The sequence below is a fragment of the Sturnus vulgaris genome, chromosome Z (genome assembly GCF_052056855.1).
Source record: "Sturnus vulgaris isolate bStuVul1 chromosome Z, bStuVul1.hap1, whole genome shotgun sequence".
Lineage (NCBI taxonomy): Eukaryota > Metazoa > Chordata > Aves > Passeriformes > Sturnidae > Sturnus > Sturnus vulgaris.
In genome coordinates, this window is record NC_142283.1 from 37,650,481 (window position 1) to 37,672,815 (window position 22,335).

Here is a 22,335-nt window from a genome sequence, read left to right on the forward strand (position 1 = left end):
GGATTGCTCCTGCTGCTGCTGCTGCTGTATACAAGAACAAGTCAGTGGGATTCTTGTCTTCATGCAGCAATATTGCCTAATTCTCTGTCTGACTGAAAACATTCATGTATGACATCAAAGCAGTGCTCTGTTGCCATTATGTTAGGACTACCATGCACATGACTGCCAAGGTCTCTATTTCATGAGGTAAACCACAACAAATCCACCCCTCTCTCCCAAAATTGCAAAGCCTTTCCCTTTCCTCAGAGAGCTATTTCAGGTACAGGAGCTTAGGGGAGCTTGAGCTCTTTAAGGGAAACTCCTCCCTTATTCCCATCCACCACCACAGCATCATGTCTTGCTGCAGCTACTGGCATATCCTGTCCAACCCCATCCCCCAATATGACTGCATTACAAACAAGGCTAGAAAGACAACAACAAAATTTAAGGACTGCACTGAAGATGCGCAGGGAAAAAAATACCCATCACCAAACAAACAAAGGACACACACTTTCAGGTAACACAAATTTCTACTTTGCATTGAAGGTGGCTTCTTTCAACAAATTAATAAAAAAATAAAAAGAAAGGAAAAAGAGAAAGAAATGGATAGGGAAAAAGCTAAAATAGAAAGGGGGTGAGTGACTAGAAAACTAAGACTGGGCAAATATAACCTAACAGCATTTGGCAGCCTTTCTGATGACTAGACGTTGAAAGAATTAATGACTTAAATCAGGCATAGATATGATATTTCATAGGTAAATAACCATTCCATGTCAAACAAACTTGTCTACAGCATAATAAAAGGAAATTCTAGGAAGCAAAACACAAGTTAAAAGCATAGACAGACATTTTGTTTACAGGTACATTTTAAAAAAAAGAATGGTGTGAGTGTCTCTCTCTATACAGTATATATATATATATATATATATTATATAGCTCGAGAAATTAGATATATTTGCTTGAACAGTCTCCTTACTCACAGAGGTTACTGTAGCTCCAGCAGTTACCCATTGGTCAAAGAAATAAAATGCACAGATCATCAGTTTATCTATAGCGATACCAGCTAATTCAATTGCTGCTGTTCTAGTCAACTGGAATCAAAATAAGTTTCAAATTTCCTGGCAGCTGCTGCCCTGCACTGCACACAATGATGTAAATGGATGCTTTCTGAGTATTATGAAACTGATGGGGGAACTGCAGTCTCATTCAGTCTATCGCAGGAGCTAAGGAGTCCACCTTGGCAGCTTGCAGGGGGAAAAAAAAATTTCCTCCAGCAAGGCTGCCTGACGGCATGCCAGGGATACGTCTGTGCTTAGCTGCCGTTTTTGTAACTGCGTCTGTAAGGGGAGAATTGGGTAGAATGGCGATGCTGAGAGTCATGTGCTGGTTTCAGAACACAGGATGCTTTATGGCATTTTAGCACTAGTGAGCTGAAAGTATTCACTAAGTAGCCTAGTCATCCTGCATTTTGTGTTTCTGCAGCTCCTTGTGCCGATCACAAGTAGCACGTGGATGAGCTTGCATGCAGCATTGTATCAGTTACGCTTTCCTGGTATTTCTTGCCACTATTTGTAAAAGGCAGATTAGGGCAAGTAAAAACAATGTATACATTATGATGAAACAAATCTATAGGTGACAGAGTTTAATGAACAAACCACAGGATTTATGATATCACCAATGCAGCCTGCCAAAGAGGAGGGTTACATGTATGTCCTTGTCCTGCACTGCATCATGTTACAATTTCTATGGTCACTAAAACTATTCAAATTGATAAAGGAGCCTGCTCCTACTGAGATGGAGTGGCCATCCCCTGTAAAAGGGGAGGGATGTTGCACAGCCTCTGGCAGCCTTGTGCAGCAGCCCTTTTTCCAAATGATGTCATTCTCCATGCTGCGATAGGTCCTGCCTGGCCAGCATAGCCAAAGCCAGGGGATTAACGTAACACAAACACGCAGCTTTTGTAACTGGACTGCAAACATCCACGCCAGACTGGGGGCAGGATTTTCTGCAGCTTGCAGACACTCCGGGCTTTTGGGCAGTTTTTGCTTGCACCAAAAAGGAGAAGCAAAGATAGGTCTTCATCCCATCAAAAGTTACAGCAGCATTATGTAAAAACAACTTGGTGGAAATGGGGAAGCTGAGTCAAAGCGAGAGGGAAACTGAGGGAAGAGGTTAGGGAGAGCTGCCTAGAAAAAAATCCAGGTGAAATGCCTCTGTGCCTTAGCAAACATGCAGGGAAGGTAGAGGGGAATAGAAGTATGGCAGGGACCTTGCAGAAAAATTGACCATCTTGGCTGAGATCCCTCACCCCAAAAAGAGAGAGACTCCTAGCTATGGTTACTGGGAGGTTTGGCACGGAGCCCAACAGCATGCACAGCCTGCGTGCTCTTTGCAGTCACCGTACTTTAACAGCCAGACAGTGGTATGACAGACAGTGGCTCAGGGTTACCCAGAATTTAAACTAATTTGTTCAGGGGAAAAAATAATCCCCCTGCAAGCGTGCAGGGGCAGTATGTTGCTCAGGAAATCGTACACCCACAGCTTGCTGTGCACTGGAAGAGATTCTCAAAAAGGTACTGCTCACCACTGCTCTTGCGTAGTTCCCTAAAGTCTGGGGGTTTTGGGCTACCAGAGGCTGTGCTAGATGAAATATCAGTCTGCCATAGGACAACCATGCCCATGCTAGGTAGATCTGTCAATCTCTCTGCTAGCCAAGTCCTAGTGCTGGAGTCTGGTAGTGTGATGATGCTGTTTTCATTGGTTTGGAAAACAGAGTGCGAAAAGCCACTAGGATAAGAATGTAAATACTGTGCATTTAGAAAGCAATCACCATGTAGAAAACTTGTAAAATACATGTGTCACTTTGTGCCTTTTTGAGAGAATCTGGATTTTTTTTATAACTGCACAAGTTCTAACCCTATTACTGACGGAAAGCTTTACACAAGCAATGCTGTGACTTGGTTGCATATTTTCCCCCACAGATTTTAACTAATTCCCAGTGGTAAACAGGGTTTGGAACCACTTGCATAATTCCAACTGCACTGAATTAAGTGTCCTCCAAAGAGCCCCGTACCTTTCCCCTGGTTGCAAGAAGGATGGCACCTTGCTGCAGTCACTCAAAGGCCTACAGACAGCTCAAAACAGGACAAAGTCCAAAACTAACATGCAGCACGCACTGAGAGGATTTAGTGTGAGGGATTATCCACTACAAATTGCTGTATGGGCCACAGATGGTCAGTGAGATAGCTCAGTCCCAAGAGTCATTACTCTGGAAAGCAAAATGGTAGAGTGGAACAGCTGTTAGCATGAGCAGGAACAGGAGGGAATACAAAGGGAGTATCTGGATTCCTTATCCTCACATAAAAGTGCAAGTGGGTCTTAGAATATTTAATGCAGTTTTCTTCTTTGAAGTCCCACACTCTGGAATGATATGGCTGTGAGAATCTCAAGTTTTGATTTAAGACTTGTGTTTGGAGAAGTCTGAGACCCAAAATATAAACAAGAGATCCAAAAATAATCTGAAATTTTCTATTTTTCTGTTGCTATGATTTATAAAGGAAGAGGCTAACAGATGATTTTCTAAGTTTAGATACACATAGTAATTAGCAAGAATTACTTTAAAAGCTCCATAAGAGTCCTCATCTGAAGAACAAACTTCTGAAGCGGTGACAACTCACAGCTGCTTTGACACTTTCAGCATCTACAAAGACTTTACAGCCTCTCTAAATTCACCTGCAATTAATGTTATATATTTAAATACTGTATTTTTAAAGAATCCTCTCAAACCCCTTGGAAAGTTGGTCTGAGGTAGCTAAAATGGCTTTAAAAATCCCTCACTTCTAAGCACAGATCTCAGAAACTCTGGATTTTTGTACATCCAGAAACCAGGCACATTTGCAGAAAAGGACATCCTTTACTATATTTCAGGATTTGGGACCAATTAACCAAGCTAAGAGTAGTCTTGCTAGGCAGTTCTTAAAGCACTCTAGGAGATGGATATCAAGTTATTCACCCAGCTAAAATAGGACACAGAGGGACATGTGCATCTCCCACGCTCCAAGTGTTTGTTGCTAAAGGTGCAGTCGGACGTTGCATAGTAACTTTTCAGCAGGCTCTCACAGCGAATAAGACTCCCTTCCTCAGGAAGCTGGACAGAGTTAAATAAACACAGGGATCTAAGGCAGATCTAAGGTACTTGTTAAAGCCAGTGAACTGTGAACAGGAAAAATACATGCTGTACTCTGTGTTACACTTCTTCAGTCCAATACCAGCCCAGAACTGCATCTAAATACACAATTTTATTTAAATGTCTTCTCTGTGTGGATATCAACAGCAAGTTAACATGCATCATTTCATTCAGAAAGCTTCAGAAATAAAGCAAGGCTACAGCACAATACAGGGTTTGTGTTGGTGTGCTGCAGATCTCACCAGATGGTGTGGCTGAGGCCAATGAGAGGAGGCCATGGTGACAGGTAAAAATGCAGCTGTGCCCCACTGTACCTGCCTACAACAAGCCAAGTCAGCTGGCTGAGCCTCCCCTATTGAGCCCACTGATCTGGATGCTCCATTTTCTGTCTGCCTGATGGAAGGGGATGGCCTGATTGCCTCCAGGAAAGTATTGCTGAGTCCTGCCAGCTTCAGCCAAATTCAGCCTGTGCCATGTGTGCTTAGAACATCTGATGTGAGCAGACACTGACAGACTGGCAGCATCACCAGGTCCCCAAATATTTGTGTGCTCACATCAGCATGGCTCTCAGCTTCAGTCAGTACAGCACAGACAGGGAGACATTAACTGCCTTAACTCTGGCATTTCCTAACTTCTGAGCACTTAATTCTGCACCTTTAAAAAACAAAAAACAAACAACCCATGTTTTAACGATTATTTGTACTAAACCCTTGGCCTTCAAACAACTCTGTTGTTTAGAAAGTTGAGGATGTGGTAATCTCCTCCCTACAGCTGTAGGTTATGATAACTTGAACTATCCAGCTTTCAAGTGGAGGTCACAAGACATACAATTTCCTCCTGTGGAGCAAGGGACGTAGCATAATGCCTTGTTCCCTCTTTAGTTTTCCTCTTCTCTGGACTGGAAACCCAGATATCCATCACACCACACCTGACAGTTCCAGAGCATGTCTCAGCTTCTCCCAACCCCAGGAAGCGGAATTCTCAGAAATTCAAGAGAAATAGCAAGACAGCTCCACCTCTCCATCTCTGCAGCCAAGATGCAGAGCACAATGAAACCTGTCCTCCTGCACCAGCATTTATTTTTCCATATGCACAATTCTCTTCTGACAGCGCTGCAAGAGCTTGCTGCTCTTCAGAACATCCAAAATTACTTGCTTTACTCCATATTGGAGTGAAAAAGGAGCACTCAGCATGGCCAGCAAACATGCTGGTGCCAAAGAGGTAATCACTTCCTATAGTGCACAAACTCCACTGGAAAAGTACCTTCTAATACAGTACCTCTGGATACTTAAATTTCAATAGTTAACCTTCTTTTTAAATCATTGCAAATCAGCAATGCCAAACATCAGGGATATTTATGAGAAAACTATGGATTACACATTGTGATTTAAAAACTCCTGCATGTCTTCTGTATGCCAGAAAATGCAGTAGGACACTAGAAACAATAACAACAAGAAGCTGATAAAGTCAAATATGCACAACAGGATGATGGAATTTTAACTATGGGGGAGAGGGGTACCACAGCTATGAGCATTCTGTATTCCAGCTTTGTGTGTGCTCCTGGTAAACACTGCAGCACGTCTGATGTGCCAAACCTTCACCATAATTAAGCAAAATCCAGGTAAGAAAATCAGGCAGTCCTCCAACCCTCAGAAAATGCAGTTTTGCAACTTTTAAGGAAAGGAGAACTACAGAGGAAGATACCAGACCAGGGAGCCCAGACTTTCAGGACTGCCTGGAGATGGAAAGAACAAGAGATGAAAATATGGCAAAGGGTGGTGCCTCAAAATGGAAAACAATAAGGTTGGAGCATTGGGCAAGACTACAGTCGGCAGTCTCGGCTATCATAAGAACAATGCAATTGAGTGCCTGTGGTCTAAGGGCAGTTCCTGCGGTGAGGATCCAGAAGGTGTCACTTCCATGCAATGTGAGGAGGATGCAGCAGAGCTGGGCATGCGTGCCTTGAAATATCAGACCAAACAAGTGAGGCAGAAGATTAAGCACAACCTAGTATATCAGTAATGCTCATTTTACACAAAGATACCGAGATAATTTTCTTAAAGCTGTTTACATCAGCAGCATAGAACCCTGAAAAGGCTTCACTTTTACAAAATAGCAGCCATTGTGTTCTTCCTTTGCTCTTGAAAGAAGTTCTAGAAATTCTAAAGCAAAAGCAATCATTTGTATGATTGCAGTTCAGAAATGGGTATGTTGCATGGGTCAAAGTATGTGTTTGATTTTCTTTCACGTGTTAGAGCTGGCATTGTTTGACCCCTTGCAAAGGTGATTCAGCACACATCGCCAGGAGAAAATAAGCCCTTTTTAAAGAATTGTTCTTTTGGCGTTATTTTGGGGGGGGTTGTTACTCAGTTTTTGCTGGCTTGAGCTTGCTAAGCACACAGATGAGCACAAGAACTACAATGAGACAATCCGTGGCAGCATGTGTCTGGGACCATCGCTTTTGGCAGAACCAAGATGTTAAATGAGCTCAGTTCCCTCATGATACCTCACTGAACACAAAACAGCAAGTGACAGGCTTTCCAAAAAGCTATTTGTTTCACCAGCAATTCAAAACCAAGCTTCTTCCAGCAGCTGTTGGGAAAGACCAGATTTGCATAGCAACACAGGCAGTATTTGTACAGGGCTTTTTTGTGAAGGATGAGATTAAACCTCTGGTATACAGGAGGGATGAAAGCTTTCTCCTCTCAGAAGCATGAGAGAAAAGACTGTTTATTAATCTTAAGAAGCTATTTTCTTCCTAACACCGGTCTTGGATTTATTTTCTCATATAACAGGAATTAGGGGGTATTTGGCCTTCATGTTTATTTAAGGAATTACTTTGTAGTATCCCCCACTTTTTTCCCCAAGGAAGCACTTTTAGGACTAAGTCACACGGCCGTGACTTTTTTTTTCTTTTTGGTATTTAAATGTATTAACGGCAAAGTCATAAAAATCAGGCCTGTAACACAGCCAAGCCCGAAGAAAAGTCTGCTCAATAGAGATCACTGTTTCCACAGCAGTTTCCAGAGGAGGAATGTATGTTTCCACATACAACAAGCGACCTTTTATGTAAGTGAGTCTGAGAAGAGGTCTTGTCCAACCCAGCTAAATTCAGTTTCTAAAAAACATTTTCTTTTGCTGGAAGGCAGAAGGCTGGGGTTTCGCCAAGGAAGGTGGCCAGGCAGCACAGGGCCACGTGGACAAGTGTGATGCGTCCTCCCAGCTTCTCCAGTGGGAGGGTCTACAGGGAGATGTGTGGTCTTTAACCCTTCCACAGCAGGAGGGTTCCGGGGGCTTGGACCTGCTTCTGCTCCGACTAATGCATCCAGGGCAGGAGGATGGGCAACGGACAAGAGAGGAGAGGACCCAGACAAGAGGCATCATGCATTAAAGACAAGAGCACATTAGGGCATCAGTGATCACAAATATCCCAGAAAAATCCAGAATTAAGACAGCAAAGAAGAGAAAATGTTTTACATGTGACAGCTTTATTAGCATTTGAATATCACTGCTGAAACACCTCTTTTAAAGCCATCTATTTTTTTTATTTTCCCCCCTCTCATCTGAAAATGATCAGCAGCTTCAACCTGGAAGGTAAAAATCAACACAGGAGCTTATTAACAAAAGCTGCCACCTTCCACCTGGTAAACATAAGTGCTTGCCACAGTCACCCCAATTATTGTTCCTTCTTTGTGAATTGCCTTGTCTGATGCAAGGGTTTTAGTACTCAATCAAGACATGTATATCCTCAGCAGCATCAGCAGGGCTACAGTAACACGGCTGTGGCCTAAAGGGAAAGGATAAACCAGAACGCAGCAGCAATTAAGCCGTTCAGCAGCTTACATGCTATGTTCTGTTTTTGAGGCCAGCCATGGCACGGGTCAACTGCTTTAGGTTAGATAAATTACAGTTCAGCCTAACTGTCCACAGTGACAAGTTGTTTTCTTGATCAAGTTTAAACACCAGCATTTCTCCTGGCCCTGCCCCTATCACTCATTTGCTTGAAATATTTCATACTTTGACCCCTAAAAAGCATGTCTTCTTTCTTTTAAAGGAAACTTCTGAAAGTAGCATGTTTATTTGGATTTCTGGTGGTGTTTTCTCCCTTCCCATCTAACACAGAGAAGAACAGAAAGACTTTCAAGTATAGCTGCTTCCCCCAAAGGCATATGTCATGACATATTTGGCATATATCAAATCCAAAAAAACACATGATTTGGTGCAAAAAAGTCCTGAGTTTGTACTACTGTCCCCTCAGTCACCCTGACCTCATTCACCTTCGTTAATAAACAGTTAAAACCTGCTCGCTTGAAGAAAAACTAGAAGGGGCAGAATCACTCTCATTTATCTAGGATGGTCAAACAACTTGGAAGAGAAGGAGGAGGAGGAGGATGCATTTGTCTGTGACAGCATGAGGTCAGTCTGGGTAGGTAAAATGTCACCCAGTTTTTGAGTACAATTCACAAATGTTGTATGTTAACCACAGTTAAATATTCACAAACCCTCCTGTGAGGGTCCCTTGAAATCACTCCCATTTTGCTAATTGTTAGCCCCTAATTGTAGTCTCTCATTAATAAAAGAACACGAGGACATCCAGAAACAAAGCAAGAAGCAGCACAGGAAAAATACAGACAATGAGGCATATAAGTCCATATATCTGGCTTACTCTTTGCCACTCTTTATTTTAGAGCTCAGTACTTAGCTAAGAATAACTAAGATATTTGATAACTGTTTTGGCTGATAATAACAATAGATTCACTTGGATTTATTAGACACAGTATACTTTATTTAATACTAATCTCTGGATTTGTACCAATGCCTGCTGACATTGCTCTCATACTGTGTCTTTCCAAGCAAGAAATGAGGTCATCATGTTTCATGTAATAAACTGATACATATTTTGTGGCAATTTGGAAGAGTTTTTAAAATTCCTATGTGAGGTCCTTTTGGTTTGGGCTTTTTTGAGGGTTTTTTCCCTTTTTGGAAGTTTGGATTTTTTCCACTTTGCAATTAGGACTTCCCAAGTGGATGACCAAACTTTATAAAATCCAGGAATAAACTCAAGTTCTGCTTATTATTATTACTATTATTATTGTTGTTATTATTACTATTATTATTCTCTTTTTTTCCTTTTCTTACTGAAGTTGAGGAGCCCACAGAGTTTATTTTTTAACAAAGTGCTGCCCTTTTCTGGCAAGAAGGGAGTCTTCTGTAATTGACATTCCAGAAAGTTTGTAATTAGAAAGGATCAAGGTATAAAGAGAACTGCCTGAGGAAATGCTTTTCCAAAGAGGGCAGGGCTTGTTGATAATTTTGAAGAGGCAAGGGGAATAGTTATAATAACTGCATTTATTTTCTTCTAAGCTTGGGCTCTTAAAACATAGAAAATGCCCTGTATTTACAAGACAACAGGAACAAGACAGATCCTTCAGCACAACATTAGATATTGCACCTGGACTTCTGGAATTATTGACTACAGAGGGCAGAGCAGTTCGGGCACCACCTCAAGTATCTAAATTAAAATCTTACCTACTTCTACCTGTAGAAAGACCACAAATCACATTTTTGGAAGGAGCTCCAGGCAGAAATAGCAATGTTTCAGCACGTGCAATTGCAGAACTTGTGGCTGAACAACTCCACTGCAGAGAAGTGCAGGGACTCCGTCCACCAATGCATCTCGAGCATGAGTCCCTGCTGTCACATCATGGTGGCCCACATGAGCCAGAAAGGAAGGCAGGGTTATAAGACAGGGGACCATTGTCATTTTCTGGGGCCAAACCAGCGGGATCCTAGGGTCTGGTACTTGTGAAGGGCAGCACAGCACAGCGAGTGAGCCCTCAAAGGGTCATTAAAGGAGCAGCTTCTGCAAAACTTTCCTGAGTAGCTTAAGAGTTGGGGTTTTTTTTGGTGTTTTTTTTTTTGCACAAAAGAGTAATAAATAGCACTTACCCATTCCTGAAGGCTTCTCTTCTTCCAAGCCAAATAAAAATTCATATTTGGCCTTGGCAACATTCTGGGCATGAGCTGATACGTCATTATCCCAGACAAGTGCTTCTGCCTAGAGTCAAAATAAACAAAGTTTATCTACCTTTTAGTGAAAAAATAGCAGAAGGAACATGAAATCCCTTCAGGCATTTTTAATGTCACCACTAAGATCATCCAGAGCAGACATGGGCCAACTCAGAGCACTTTTGAAAAGCTCACCTCTCTGTCATTGAACCCAAAAATTTCAGTATTAGGAACAAAGATCTTTTAGAGATGTTAGAACATCGAACCACTCTTTACCCACTGAAAGGCCAGCAGCACTGGCCAACTATCTCAATAATACCAGTTAGGGTTAAAAATATCAAGGGAATAGTATCAGAAATAGCAAATTTGAGTATGTATGTCATAAAACTGGGACCCATGGGAAAACCATAAATGGGGCAGGCTGTTTCTTTGAAATGAGAGTGGGGTAGAAAGTGAGAAGCAAGGACTACAACAAGGATTATTAAAAAAGGGAAGCAGGATAAGATATGCAAATATGTAGGAGTACTGTCTAATGATCCCTGTTGGGCAGCCGATGCATGGCCACCACTGTCTATATCAGGACAAGACCCCAACTCAGTTTTACAACCATACCACACAAGTCAAACCTGCTTATCTGGCCAGGAGGCAGGGAGGGGATACAGGGTGGTGAGCCCAGTGAGCAGGGGAACACCTGGAGGAGTGAATGGACAGATGGATTGAGCAACTCGTTCTACCCAGGCCTGGTGCCACCAGCACCTTCCCACCGCTCCCTTCTTGTAAGACACACTTTGACCAAGTAAAGGTCCAGTTTCTCAGAAGAGAGAAAGGCTACAGGATTAAGACCAAAATACTTTTCTGAACAGGTAGGGACAAAACAAATCTTTAAGATAAAGCACACATCAGCAACAAACTGTTCTGCAAAAACTATCTAGAGAGTCAGCACTAGTTTTCTTCCCAGCTGGACAAGATGGAGCCCATAATTCTTCTGCTTGAAGTGACAGATAAATTAAATCATTAATTCTACAAATTCTTCAGTAAACTTCATAGTCAGATGAGGCAGTCAGTTGCTGTATCATAGCAAGCCATGGCATGGTTTACATTGGTGAAAGCATTAGCTTACAAAAACACTCTTTCAAAAACAAAGTGGAACATTCTGTCCCCCAAGACAACAATAACTTTTATGCATTTCTATCAAATACCTCAGGATAAGCATAAGATACAAACAGAAATTCAAAGTACCAGGGATACATAATTCACAGGAACACATAGTCATGGCTATTAATCAGAGATGGATGGAATCACAAATACATATATTCCTCCTAGGCCATCTGTCCAACAATTACATTTTCTTCCAAGAGAATATTGACGAATAGCAGTCTTGCCCCATGCCCGAGAACTGTTTTGCTCCAGGTTCTCCTGGCCTTTTACACCCATTTCTTCTCCTATCTTTCTGCACTGTGCCAGTTCTGCAAGATTTAGTCCAACACCACTCTGCTCTAAGTCGACAGCAGATGTTACACCGGGGCGTCTTGGACTAACTTATTCACCATTAACTAATCCAACTACTCAGCACTAGGGCTTCCAGTACACTGATGCACATACTAACACAGCCTACCCAATCCTTTGGTAAAGATGTGATGGAACCGATAAAGGGCTTTCTAGCACAAAGATACCTATCACAAGCATGACAAAACAAGCTTGGAAGAAATCCGCATGTCTGTCCTGCCTTTACAGGGCTGCATTCATTCACTGGCAGGGAGGCAAGAAGGGCTAGAAAAGGAATAGCTGGAGCCAGAGCATACAGGAGAAGGCTCTTTGTCTGCAACAGCTTAGACAGGAGTAGCTCATAGAGCCAGACAAAAATTCAGCCTACTCAGATGAATGTGAAGGGATGGGATGGCTAACAACTAGCTGGTGCCAAATCCCAGTGACAGATAAATGAAATGGAAAATAAAATGAACATAACAGTTCAGTTCCTGAGTAGCAAAGAATTTCTGATCTATACCCCTCTGGGACACAGCTTCTCCATCCCTCACCCTTGCTCTCTGAGATTTCACAGACATCTGCTGCACTAAGCATCCCTGCCAGCAAACACATGTTCCAAGAATCTCTATTTGCCTGTACCTTATTGTAAAGCAAAGAAGAAAACTACAGCTCACAGGACCCTTTGCATCACCCAGTAACAGGCACAAGTAAATTGTCTAATGAGGTTTCAGTGATAGGGCATCATTTATCAGAGTTAGAAGCCTAAAGAGAGGCTGCAAACTCTTAGTCTTTGCATCTGAAAAGGGTAACTTGATTTTCAGAAGTGCTAAACACTGCTGATGAGAATTACAGATACAGCCATGTGTAGGGGAACAGCTGTATTTAACATCTATTTAGGTTGTCAGAGCACTAAAAGGATGTATACAGAAAGTTCAGATCCAGGATTAAGGATAAGTTTATCATATTTCATCCAAACAAGAAATATTAAAAAAGAATGCAAGAGCAGGAAAGAATGAGGATGCTCTGAGGTCAGAGCTAGTTTTTAAGACTATTGCTTTACTAACGTCCAAATCAAGAGACAACAAGAGGCTCTCCTTTCCTTCTTTCAATTTAACACCCAAGCCTTGCAGAAGTCAAAAGGCCCTGAAACCAGGAGCCCAGAAATGGGCTGGACAAACATTCATGGTGCTTTCAAGATGCATTAGCAAAGATTAAATACGAGCAAGATTGAAAGGGATATAAAACTCCTGCTTTAGCCTTCTCTCTCAGCTCAAGGGCAAAGAAATCTGCATCCAGGTCAGCTCATTTCATAATTGCTTCCCTCAGAGGGCTTTAACTACCACCTTTGATGCATCTCATCTTTGTCACTGCTGGAGAAGGTGACGCTTAGAGCACCAATCCCCTTAAATCAGCCCAGCTGTACATACATTTCTCATGAGCCATATACATATTTTTCAGTCCAGTGATGCTCTGGGCAGAGAGGCAGCAAGCTCCTACCCATTTGTGCATCACTCTTGCAGTGCCTTCTGCCTGTTTGAATATGTTTGATGAAGCCTACTTATCTAGGTCATAGCTCTTGGTCAGGAGTTAGAAGGCTACATTTGCCTCTCAGTGAATTTTATATAACATTTATGAAGCTGCATTAGTTTGCACTTGGCAGTCCTCACCCCTCAGACCTCCTGCCAACACACTGGACCAGTTCCTATTGACATCACACAAGGCACTGGCACGGGTCAACAGAGGTCCCACCTTGCTGGCCTTCTGTTTCACGCTTGGGGAGCAGAGAGATTCTTCAGGATAAGCCCATGGTGCTCGTGGTGATTTCAGACCAGCACAGGAATGAAGTTGCTGAATCTGTGTCTCAGCACTGAACTGAACAGCAGCAGGATGCTAAGACCACAGGGTTCCTGCTACTCCAGCAGGAGCTGCCAAGGACAGATAAGTAAGCCCAGAACGAAGCATACACATTGCCTCTGCTCTCCTGTCTGGATGTACAAATGAAGCAGCGGGTCAGGATCTGCAAGGAGAAACTGTTCCCACAATTCACTCTTGAGAGGTGTCTTTAGCTCCTGATGTGAGATGGGTGCTGCCTTTCCTGAAGCGCAGTTTCTCTCTCTGGATGAATTTCATTTCAACTCATAAACTCCCCTCAAATTACCCTCCAAAAATCCCAGTGGTTTTTAGATAGGTATAGTGAGACATAAAAAGCTAAAGAAAATGGTTCTCCTTTCTCCACAGCAGAAAAGCACCAAAACATCCTCTTTTGACTTTCACTGAGGTTCTGGTTGGGACCTTTTTTAGGGACAAACTGGTTTTATCTTGGGGCCTTTTTTCTCCTTTCATCCTGTCTTGGGGTGAACATCTCCTCCTAAGTTGTCCCAAACCACAACACATACCTACAATGTCAGAAAGCTTTAACTGAAGAGTATCAAACTCTTGCTATCTCACCGCCATTTTCAGCTGAGCTGACAGGAGAGCTGGGCTCTGTCCAGTGGTAAGGATAACATTGTCCACAGCTGCTGTGACAAGGAATGGGTCAGCCTGAGCACAAAGAACCAGTGTGAAACCATGCCTCCTGAAGCATTCACACTTTAGGTCAAACACTTTTTTTGAAAATGTCTAACACGGAGGAAGCACTCAAAGGAGCAGATAATTAAATGGCAAATTCCAGTCTGGTATTTTTCAGACTCCCTGAGAGGACAGATGCTGTTAAGACAGACTCACTCCTTGGAGGAGACCTGGGAAAAGAGTGCTTGAGAAAAAGCAGAACAGGATGGGCACTCAAGCATGAGTCTTCAGGGAGCAAGAGTCAGCCAAAATTCTGGATAGCAAGAGACCACTCATGCTAAGGGGGAACATCAGCAGGAATGGACCTAAGGACCATTCATGAAGAACTTTTAGCTGGGACAGAGAGGTGAAAGCATCCTCAGGCATGTCTGCACTGCTCAGCCGCACCAAGAGGAAGCCTCAGTTTTACATGCTTCCGCATGTGCACAGCTCTGTTTCCCAGAGCTCCCTGCCTTCCCCCTTAGCATACCACCACTGGATGTCAGCTCCCTGACAGCAGGCAACACCCCCCGCACTGGCAGCGCCTTTTGGAGGTTTCTTTGCGGCTACTGGGGAAACGCTGCCATATTGCAAGAAAGCAGAAAAAGCCTTGAAGAATGCCTGTAAATTACAGTCCACTATGGAGAACTTTACAGCCACACCTGGACCATTTCTAATCCCAGGCTGTGCTTGTTCCATTCTCATTGCTTCCACAGTATCTCCAGCAGCAAAAAACTCAATTGCATGTCAGCAACCTATCAAATACCCTGATAACAGTGCTCTCAGCAAGAATGATGGACAGAAGGTTCCCACGAATTTTAAGAACTTCTCCAGCAAGTTGCAATGTCATGGACAAGTCTTTGCAGAATCCTGCATCTGCCTCTGCTGTCACATCATCCCTGCATGGTCAAGAGCTCAGCAAGTTTCACTGCTTTTGACAGGTCATACCAATTGTTCTGAAAAGACTATGCCTGTTGAGCCTGTCCTAAATCACCTTCCTAAGTAACAGGATTAAATGCAGAAAGCTGGCATTAAAATAAACTTGCTAACTGGTAAAACCTAGTGCACCGACATCACAGGAAGAGTGTGGGTGCTCACAGTTAAGACCACTAGGAAGGGTCATAGTGTTTAATTCCATGTGACCTCATACACCATACGTGTGTTTTCCTCATATTTCCCCACAATAATACACGTGTTTGCAATTCTTGAAAAAAAGCGTTAATAAAATAGATTAAAATTCAAAAGAACAGGAGCTTTGCATGGCTTAATCTCAGCTGGAGCTGCTAAAACTTAATGCTAGCCAAGGTTTTGAAAGAGAAGAAATCTCAGCCAGGGTTTTAAACTAATTCCTAACTATCAGGAGTTGCAAGGAGATGCATAGAAAGCCAGAAGGTGGGGAAGAACAGGCTTGTGTGAGAGCACTGCCTATAGCTGTCTTCTAGTAGAGAAGTTGGGTTTTTACAGCAGGCCATGTAGGACTTTTCAGCTACGAGGCAACTGAGAGATGTTGAAGTGGTGCTTGCAATGATTAGGGGTCTGAAAAAAGCAAAGAACAATCAGTAATTCAGCACCTTTTTTTTTAATGAAACAGCCAGAAAACAACAAAAGAAGTCAGCACCACACCAAAGAGGACATGGTTCCTCATACAGTTTGTAGTCAAAACCACCAACTTCCTTGGAAAGCAATGTCACAGAAACCAAAATACTGAGGTACCTGAGGAGGGTGAAGAAGCTCAAGGGATACAAATCCCTAACAATATATAAATCACATGAATCTCTAAGCTGAACTCTTTCTGGGCATCTGGTGACTTCCATGACCATATACATGCTCATGGGCTAAAGCAGCCTTGAATCAAAACCAGTGCAGTGAGTCTCTATTACCTGCTCACCAGGCTTCGGCACTGCCATGGACTGGACAGATATCAAGCTTGGTACCATTCAGACAGCTCCTCTTGAGTCCTCACCACAACACTCTCCACCGTTTACCCCAGGGATTCATCAAAAGCACTGCAGGCTTTCTATGCCATTATTCCCAGCATTACAGGATTTGTTTGCTATGAGCAACCTCACAGGAAGCAGTCAGACTGGAGAGAGTAAAACTGAAAGGGTGCAGATACTATCAAAGCTGCTCTCCCTGCGCAAAGGCAGACTTCACAAAAGTTCAGTATCTAGAGGCTCAGTTCAGAAATGAAGCAAAAGAGTTGCTGCTTAGGAAAAAAACTAGGAACAGTCACAAGAAACCCTCAAATTAATGCCTTAACAGCAGTATCAAGCAGGTAAAATTTGTTTCCAGTCTGGTCACCTTGTTTTAGACCTGCATTTGAGTTTCTCTCCCCTTAAAGAAACATTTGCTTTGTTGTTGGGTTGAAGTTGTTAGGAAGCAGTCAGCTGTTACACAGAATTAAATGCTTTTTATTATGCAAAGGCTGACACTGTCTGAGCTGTAACTACATGGCTGTGAACAGCATATTAATTCAAAGGCTAGATGATTACACTTTACCATTAAAGGTCACTCAGCATTTTGTATTTGCCAAGTCAGTGATTTTTGTTGAATGCTGTATGGACCTCTGGATATCTGTGCATTATTTTTAAGGTATGTGCAAGAATCAAAAGAAGCCCGCTGAAAAGAAGGCTTTAGCTCACTGCCTGAACCTTCACGTTCTTAGACATAACACATAGAGATAATGAAAAACACACAAAACTTTGATAAAGCCACAGTGAAAGTATTTTTCCCGAGTTATGTCAAAGAGCACAGGGGTGGGGTGTAATTTAAAAAAAACTGTGCAAAGACGGCACCTTTAATCCAGAGAATTCAGTAATGCATGTAGTAGACATCTGGCATTTACTGGTTTTGTTCAGTCTGTACCAGTATATTTAGCAAACTGACAGATTGCTTCTCTTCAGCAGGTAGTGTGCTTCCACCATCTTTAGGCATCTCAGATGGCAGAACAATGTTTAGACAGGCTACAGGTCTGCTCCACATGGATTTCTACTCCATGGAAGCTAAAATTTGAATATACCTAAATGCCTCATGAGCCTACCAGAAGTTAGTTCTGCATCTTTAAGCAATTAAATTCTTTCCAAAATCCAAGCCAACATCTGCTGTCCCTTGAAAATTTACAGACGGCATCCTTTGCCATGTGCTGTACATTCTTTATGTCCAGCTAAATATACACTGCTTTTATGAATGGAAGGACAGGGCATGGGAGAGCTCATCTTCATTTTTCAAAGCAATATTATAAACATAGTTTAAGATGGTGTCCCCAAGTGACTAAAATATTCCATTTCAGCCAATGGTTAAAAAAACTCAAAAAACAAACCAACAAACAAAAGAACACACCACACCCAACCATCAGACCACTCTACAGTGGAAGAATTTACATCTGTAAAAGTGTAAAAACTTGCATTTTTTCTGTAGCAAGCGCAAACTCTAGAACCACAACACAGCAACAGAGTATGCAAAAAGGGGTATGTATCTCCTGCTGACTCAGACATAGCTTAGTAATTCTGCATGATTATTTCATATCACATATTTAAATTAATTTTACAGCTTTCACCTCAGCAGTTGTTTTCTGAGTCTTACCTAGATTAAACAGAAGTTTTTTGGAACAGAAATTTGACTGAAGTTTGATCTGAGCCATCTTATCTCTGGCACAATTGAGGCAGAAGCGAGAATACACATCAACAAATTTCTCCTGATGTGCAGGCACTGGGGGACTGAAAATACTGTTGCAAGACCGTCTGCTTGCTAAGAAAGTGTGCCTTGAGGACTGCAGCATTGTCGGGCAGCTACGGCCCCACAAGAGGTCAGGAGCCAACAGGCAGTTTCAGCTGCGGCAAGAAGGCAGAAGACATCAGAGATGTTACATCCCACAGGCAGCACAACACAGGCCAGCTGGCACTCATGTCCCACTGGTGAGGAGTTAATACCGCTTCTTTTTTCCTTTTTTCCTCATTAAGTCACAGCAAGTCCACAGACAAGACAGCTGATGACAAACAGAACTTGCTGGTACTGTAATTTGTTTCCTCTTAAGAACAGGGCTTCCTTGGCAAGCGTTCTTCTGTTAGCTCTGACATGCAGACATATCCCAGGCCTAAGTGCATCTTGCCATCACACTTGGCATTCATTCAGCCCGGGAGATGCAGTTATTACTCAAATGACACTTCCCATTTGAAAACTGTTGTAAAAAAATAATGAGTACACTTTAAGCCACCTCTTCCACTGTGCCATTTCATGCCAAGAAGTGAAAGCAAGACTCACTCATTGCTTCTGCAAAAAGAGAGGCTTGTATTATGTAATCTGTGCCATTTAGGTTGTTTTCTTACTGCTCCCAAACTACTGCATCGCAGTTTCGAGACAAGGGCCTCTTTTCAGTCATAGAATCATAAATAAACTGAGTTGGAAGGGACCCATCATGATCATCAAGTCCAACTCCTGGTCCTGTGCAAGACAGTCTTTTCACAAGGCAGCAAAAAGTTGCTGTGGCTATGACGTGATGTATGAAGTGTGGTAGTGGCCAGTGTGCTTCTGCCCTGGCAGGCCATCCTCAGAAGCCAGCTCCAACCTGGTTTCCTTTGGCTTAGCCCAGGAGTTGCAACACTATGCATGTCGTCACGCAATTAGCAAAGGGAGCCACAGCAGACACCACACACTTCCCACAGCCATCAGTGGTGGCTGAGGTACTCAGTGGAGATGGAAATGCAGTGCTCATATTCTGATGGACAGCTTGATCCCTGACGGACAGCCTGATCCACTGCCCAAACAGGTTTTTTTACTTACAGCATCCAGGAAGTACAGTCAATTCAGAAGCCATTCAGGCTTCAAGGGCTAGACAACATCCGAGCTCCTCTGACTCCTCATTCAACCCTGTAGCAAACAAGCCCGCACCCAGAGGCCTAGCTCTCACCCCACCCTGCTTTTAAGCACCATCCACAACCTGCCTTGCTCATCTCTGTAATGCAGAGAATAAATGTTTGGATGCATTAGCATCACAGGAGTCTGTGGTCTCCAACAGAAGCTGGCAAAACAGCAAGAAACATCTCAGAGCAAGGAGGAGCTGCACTCAGAGAAAGTATCTGGAAACATTCTGCAGAAGGAATACTTCAAACAGCGCCATTACTGAGAGGAATGGAACGCTTACATCCAGAATGAAACTATCAGGCAGACACTTCAAGCTAGTCTCAAACAGCTTTTACATCTAACAGAAGAAAATTATTTCTAACACACATACCACCCCTGCTGGCCCCTCAATTTTACATCACTACAAACATGAAAATAAGTACTGGAAATAGTCTCTGTGATCATGGGGTTTGGAGGACATCAATCCATTTAGAAAGATATTAAGAAGTTCAGGACAAAAACTGCACAAGACCTAAATTTCTTTATCTGCAGACCCACTTCGCTGTACGGTGACTGTCCAGAGAAGCTCCCTAGCACAAATCCCCCTTTTCAGCCAAACTTCGAGAGGGAAAGAGCCACATGCAATTTTACAACCCACCAGGATGCAATGAACCACCCAGGCCACAGAGCAGGTCTGAGTGCCTGTCTGAGTGACAGGCAGATCAAGAAATCTCTGCTCTACCAGAAGCCAACTCTCCCTCAGGGACCATTTGCAAGGAAATGTCCCTTCAAGGACAGTGGGTGGCATATGTCCCTGCTGAGCCCAGGAACATTACTCCCACCTTTGCTGGGTGAGCTCAGCAAGACTCACACCAAACAACTCTAACAGCTGATGCACCCTGGGGATCCTCAGCACTCCCAAGGCAGAGCTGATCTGGAGGAGCATACTCTGACAGCTCAATCTTTGAGTTTTAGAAGCAGTTCACAGGTTTGTCCAGCTTCAGCTGAAGAACAGCAGCTTGGCAGATGGTTCCCCGGTACCCTGGGGACCCACTCTCCTAATCTTATTCTCCAGACACTACGCCCTCCCTCCCGCCCTTTCTCGGGCTCCCTTCACGAGGGCACTACATTGCGCTAAATTACCCTTTACTTTTAATTACCATTGTGCCTCTAAATTACCTTTAAATCAGCACCTAGCAGTACCCCAGCTTCTTGCTCTCTCTCAAGATCCTTGCAAGCCAACAGTGGTTCTCCAAAGAGAAACACATGCCTCATAGAAGCACATGACTGAGAAAAATCACACCAGCCCTCATGTCTGCCAGCCTGTCTCTCCATGAAGCAGGGATAGTTTCAAGCAATCAGCTACTGAGCATGCACAAAGACAGTTTATCGGCCATGGCCCAAGCACCCTTACTTAGCACTGGTGGCCTTGTGTGGCGCACAACTTGTGCTGCCTAAACGCTGAATCTCCCAGCACTTGTCTCAGAACACACACATGGAGACAAGTGCCTGCAGAGATGCTCCATGGCACTCCTGCAGAGAGCCTGCCTCTTCAGCCTACAGGAATCAAACCTCAAACCATCTCTTACATCAAAGCTGAAAAATCAATTGCCAGACTTCCCTGGTGTGATTGGTAAGAATAGAAAGAACTGTGTTGGTGTGGAGGCAGGGAGGGGAAGTACTCTAAGCAACATCCATGTTTTTCAGCTATGCACCTTGACAACAGTAAACAAGCTATTCAGCTTTCTTTACTGTTAAGAAGTAAAGAAGCTTTGCTGAAAAGAAAAAGCTGCTAGCATGTTCATTAAGATCCTCGTTGCTCTTCTCCTTCTCACTTTGGTAGCACAGACATCACATTGAAAACTGGAAACAGTAAATCACACAATCCACTTAAGCACAGAAGAACCACTTTCACACAGGCCAGTTGTGCAAGAATTTTCTGTGTGGATTAAGAGGTCCTAGTTTTTGTTTCAAAACTTGATTCAAGTTTTGAAAACAGCGCCATGTAAGTTTCTTGGATTTTTAACATAACCACTACCACAAAGGATGTTCTTACACTCCGCAATCAACCAAGACTCTAACTGAATGGGATCATTTGCACAGGGTCTCCTACATGATTAACCTTACCTCTCTCCCATCAAAAGCATTCCCCAAAACCAATTCTCCGTCTGTATAAATCAACAGGGCTAGGACAGATTCACTGAGAGCATTAAACTGGTAACATCTGCTGGAACACATCAACTAAGAATATGACTGATGAAAAAGAATTTGGAGTAGAAAGAGGCGTCTTTCTGCTAGCTACATCAGAAAGGCTTGGATAACTCTCAGCAGTCTATTACAATTGCTTCAAACACCGGGCGTGCAAACTCCAGTTTCATTACAAATACTGCATTTGACTTTTTGTGTTAATGGCCCTATGCACAGACAAAATTTAAGTGTGACTGAAGCTTCAAAACTAAAAGTACTTGCAGTTACCTATTACACACCCAAATAATTTCCATAACATATACATGTGGCTTTGCTTGACAGTATACTAACTGGACCCTGTGGGAGACAGGTAATTAATGTTTATAGCATGGAAATACTCACCTATGTGGGAGCTAGAAAATTCAGTGGGTTTGTGTGAAGTTCAAACTCATTACAACTGTATGTTTATGTTCCCATTGAGAAGTGTAGCTCCAGTTCCCGGGAGCAAGGATGAAGATAAGCACCTCAATTGCACAGGAGCATGATTGTGTAGTTTAATATTCTACAGTTTTACACTTTTGGTGAAATCATCTCAACCCCACTCTTGCCCTGAAAGTGCAATGCTACTACTCAGCCAAACGCTGACTTTTCTGACAACGTCTTGTTTCAATTTCTTGTTTCAAAATTCAAGAATTTGGCTAGATTAAGCGAGCTTGTCAGTGCAGCAACTGTGCCCGTGCGCTACACAGACAAGTTACTTGGACACACAAGCAAAACGAACTTCACGATATCCAGGCTCAGGGTCCCAGCCCTGAGTGCAGCTTCCCTGCTGCAGCTGGTGTCTCTCGGGATCTAACAGTTACGAGCACAGTGCTCCGAGCTTATTTCCCCAGGGCACTGTGAAAAGGGTTTAAAAGTAAAATGGAAAAAGAAATTAAGAGAGTTACAGAGAAACAATAAAAGGAAAGAGGAAAAGGGATAAGGGAAGAAGGAAAACAGAAAAGGTAACAAAAAGAAAACAGAAAGAAGAAAAAAGAAAGGGTGAGGAAAGGAAAAAGAAAAAAAAAATGCAAAAGTAAATGGGAAAAAGTGCCTCCAGCTGA

At 42.9% G+C, this 22,335-nt stretch overlaps 1 protein-coding gene and 1 long non-coding RNA gene across 2 annotated transcripts in view; one reads left to right on the forward strand and one right to left on the reverse strand.

Moving 5' to 3' along the window:
- PSD3 (pleckstrin and Sec7 domain containing 3) overlaps positions 1 to 10,228 on the reverse strand; it is a 104,804-nt gene extending 94,576 nt beyond the window's left edge. Inside the window, exon 1 of the mRNA XM_014882376.2 lies at positions 10,115 to 10,228. Coding sequence (XP_014737862.2) covers positions 10,115 to 10,118 — 4 coding nt within the window. The 5' untranslated portion in view covers positions 10,119 to 10,228. The remainder of the gene's footprint in view (positions 1 to 10,114) is intronic.
- LOC148219804 (uncharacterized) lies at positions 279 to 21,889 on the forward strand. Its single transcript, XR_015799353.1, has 2 exons — positions 279 to 496; positions 5,047 to 21,889. It is a non-coding gene; the product is annotated as an uncharacterized LOC148219804 (long non-coding RNA).
- The last annotated feature ends 446 nt before the right edge of the window (positions 21,890 to 22,335 follow it).